This window comes from Ptychodera flava, chromosome 14 (genome assembly GCF_041260155.1).
Source record: "Ptychodera flava strain L36383 chromosome 14, AS_Pfla_20210202, whole genome shotgun sequence".
Taxonomy (NCBI): Eukaryota; Metazoa; Hemichordata; class Enteropneusta; family Ptychoderidae; genus Ptychodera; species Ptychodera flava.
Genome location: NC_091941.1, coordinates 39,229,854 through 39,232,377, shown reverse-complemented (window position 1 = coordinate 39,232,377; position 2,524 = coordinate 39,229,854). Strand labels below are relative to the sequence as shown.

At 40.2% G+C, this 2,524-nt stretch overlaps 1 protein-coding gene across 1 annotated transcript; it reads left to right on the top strand.

Annotated features, from left to right (window-relative positions):
- The first annotated feature begins 437 nt into the window (after window positions 1-437).
- Window positions 438-1,669, top strand: LOC139150444 (fatty acid-binding protein-like). Its single transcript, XM_070722821.1, has 2 exons — window positions 438-721; window positions 1,203-1,669. The coding sequence occupies exons 1-2, from the start codon at window positions 521-523 to the stop codon at window positions 1,407-1,409; spliced, it is 408 nt and encodes a 135-aa protein (XP_070578922.1). The 5' UTR covers window positions 438-520; the 3' UTR covers window positions 1,410-1,669.
- The last annotated feature ends 855 nt before the right edge of the window (window positions 1,670-2,524 follow it).

The following is a 2,524-nucleotide window of genomic DNA, read 5'->3' as shown; positions in this document are numbered from 1 at the left end:
TGACGCCCATTTCAGCTAATATTTTGATACGCATCAGTTGTTGCATAATAATACTTAATTCTAATATGGACACAGCCAATTCCATTGTGGAAGAGGGTTTGCTACCAACCCAACACAAAATGTATTCAGCGACGCAAATGATAAGTAAAAAGAAAGAAAGTCTACAACCTTTCCCTAAATTGTCAGTAAGTGATATCGATACATCGATCATGCTCGTGATACACTAATATTGCCTTGATACCGAAATAAGCTCGGCCTATAAAGCTCACACAATATACAAACTGACATTGCAAATCATTGTTCAATATATGTGCCCTACCATGAACAAAGGTCAAAACATCCCATCAGAAATGTCACTGTAACCCTCCCCCCGACCAAATGGAAATGGATTTGCCAAACTGTAAGGCATCTCTTTATCTCTTATAAGAAGCAGTGACGCTCCCTATAACGGGCACTGCGGTTTTAATCACCGAGCTAAGACTTTTCAGCACGAGGACAGAAAAGATCATATCGAAAGAAAATGGCATTATCGGCTTTCGCAGGAACTTGGCAGATGGAATCTCACGACAACTTCGAGGCGTTCCTCGATGCCATGGAAGTCCCCGCACCAGTTAAGGCCAAGGCTTTGTCAGTCAAGCCAACAGCAGAAGTCGCCGTTGATGGCAACAATGTCAGCATTAAACTCATCGGACCTGAACGTACCATTGAGCAGAAACTTACGGTAAGTGTTGAAATTTATGTCAGTATGAAAAACCTTTAAATATCCAATTTATCATTACATTCTTACGGTGCACATGATTAACAAGTCATTTTGCGATTTTCATATTGTTTCGAATATACACTGTCAAACAAAAAACCGAATGAAGGGAATATCTCAAATTCATTCTGGTGTATTCTGCTGGATTGAGGCAGAGAATGCTGTCGGAAGAAGTTTAAAATCGCTTTGCGAGAATTAATATCAAATTCGTTGCTCGCCAAGGCAAGGTCCTTTAGCAATCTTTATGCAAAAAAGCGAGGAGCACAGAAATGTCTCACTCAAAAGATCGATGTTTGATTCAACTCCAGCTTCTTAGTTCGAGTTTGAGTATTGACATAAAAAGTGTTAAAACTGAACGACAAGTACGAAGGGCGGTAAGAAAGTGCGAGACAAAACGTGAGCAAAGTTTGATTTTACTCAACACCTTCTCTACTGACGTTTGCAGCTTGGTGAGGTGTTTGATCTGGTAAATCCAGTGACCGGACAGACAAGGAAAGGAATTGCTTCAATGGAAGGCAGCACACTGGTCGTAAAGCCCGGTGAACAGTATCCTAAGGAACCCAAATCCTGCTACGACATCGTTGGAGACAAGATGGTTTGTACCATGTCTGTTGGTGACGTTAGCTGTAAACGTACATTTGCAAAGGCATAGAGAAGACAGAAGTAATCCGAATCGAATTGGCACGTTAACAAGACGGCTTAAAATGCAATTTAGATGTTTCTACCCTCAGACTGTTGAAGTTTTTTTTTTAAGTTTTATACCCGGCTAAAAGTTCATGCGTTTGTATTTTACTTTGCTCATTTCATAGATATGTAGCATTAATTTTTTCGATGTAGAACACTGACTTGACTTTCTCTTGAAATGTTTCTTCAAACTTCGCTGAATAAAAATTGAGAAGTTGCAGAATCGAACTGTCACCGATTGCTTTCAATTTGAACTCTTATCGGTGTAATGTGGAAGTGTGATTTAGTCATTTGAATTACCTGTGGAAGCTTCACTAGTCCTAACAAATCGCTTGTCTGTAACTTTGCCTGCGTAAGCTCCCATCATGCTCGGGCGTGTTCGGTATAGATATTGCATTGGTTTCGCCATCAGTACATTAGTGAGCAATCACACCACTAGTGCACTATCAACGCTACACATATTTATTCGTTGAGGACGATATTATCATAATGCCAACAGATTTGGGACAAGTGACAAGTCCAGGTTACGTGTGTTACTGCCGTTGCAAAAGTCAGTGAGACATCGTGGGTACACAACCTCTTCAAAACCGTTCAGCTTTTCATAGTCCTTCCGATCACTACTGTCGGGGGATCATCGGGCCGCACGCGCCTCGAAACTGAAAGACATAGGTTTTGGCTCGAACATTCCTAACTTTAAACCACTGTCTTTCAAAAAAACTTAAATACAAGGGATCACATAGCAGTGTGGTACCAGATGCACAAATCAAAAATTTACTGACATTATTACCAAAAAAATGTCGGGATCCTTGTGTTATGGTAACTCTATTAAGAAAAATTAAGTGTTAATGTCAGATTTTCACAAAAAACAAGCTTTGAAATTAGGCCACACGAACAGTGGACCAGACAAATAAAAATGTCTCCTTGTATCTTTCCGAGGCTCATCTGAATCAGGTTAGCACCGGTGCGATGTGCACGTGTGAAACAAGATTTGTCTCTTCTATGAGCTTTTTCTGATTATATAATTCATGCAATCACACATTGCTATCTGTGAAGTAGTCAGACTGTTTGTTTGGTAAGGGCACA

Excerpts from the sequence above, each read along its gene's own strand:
- LOC139150444 (XM_070722821.1), top strand. The coding sequence starts at position 521 with ATGGCATTATCGGCTTTCGCAGGAACTTGGCAGATGGAATCTCACGAC. Across the intron at positions 722-1,202 it reads CCATTGAGCAGAAACTTACG|CTTGGTGAGGTGTTTGATCT; the intron begins GTAAGTGTTGAA and ends TGACGTTTGCAG.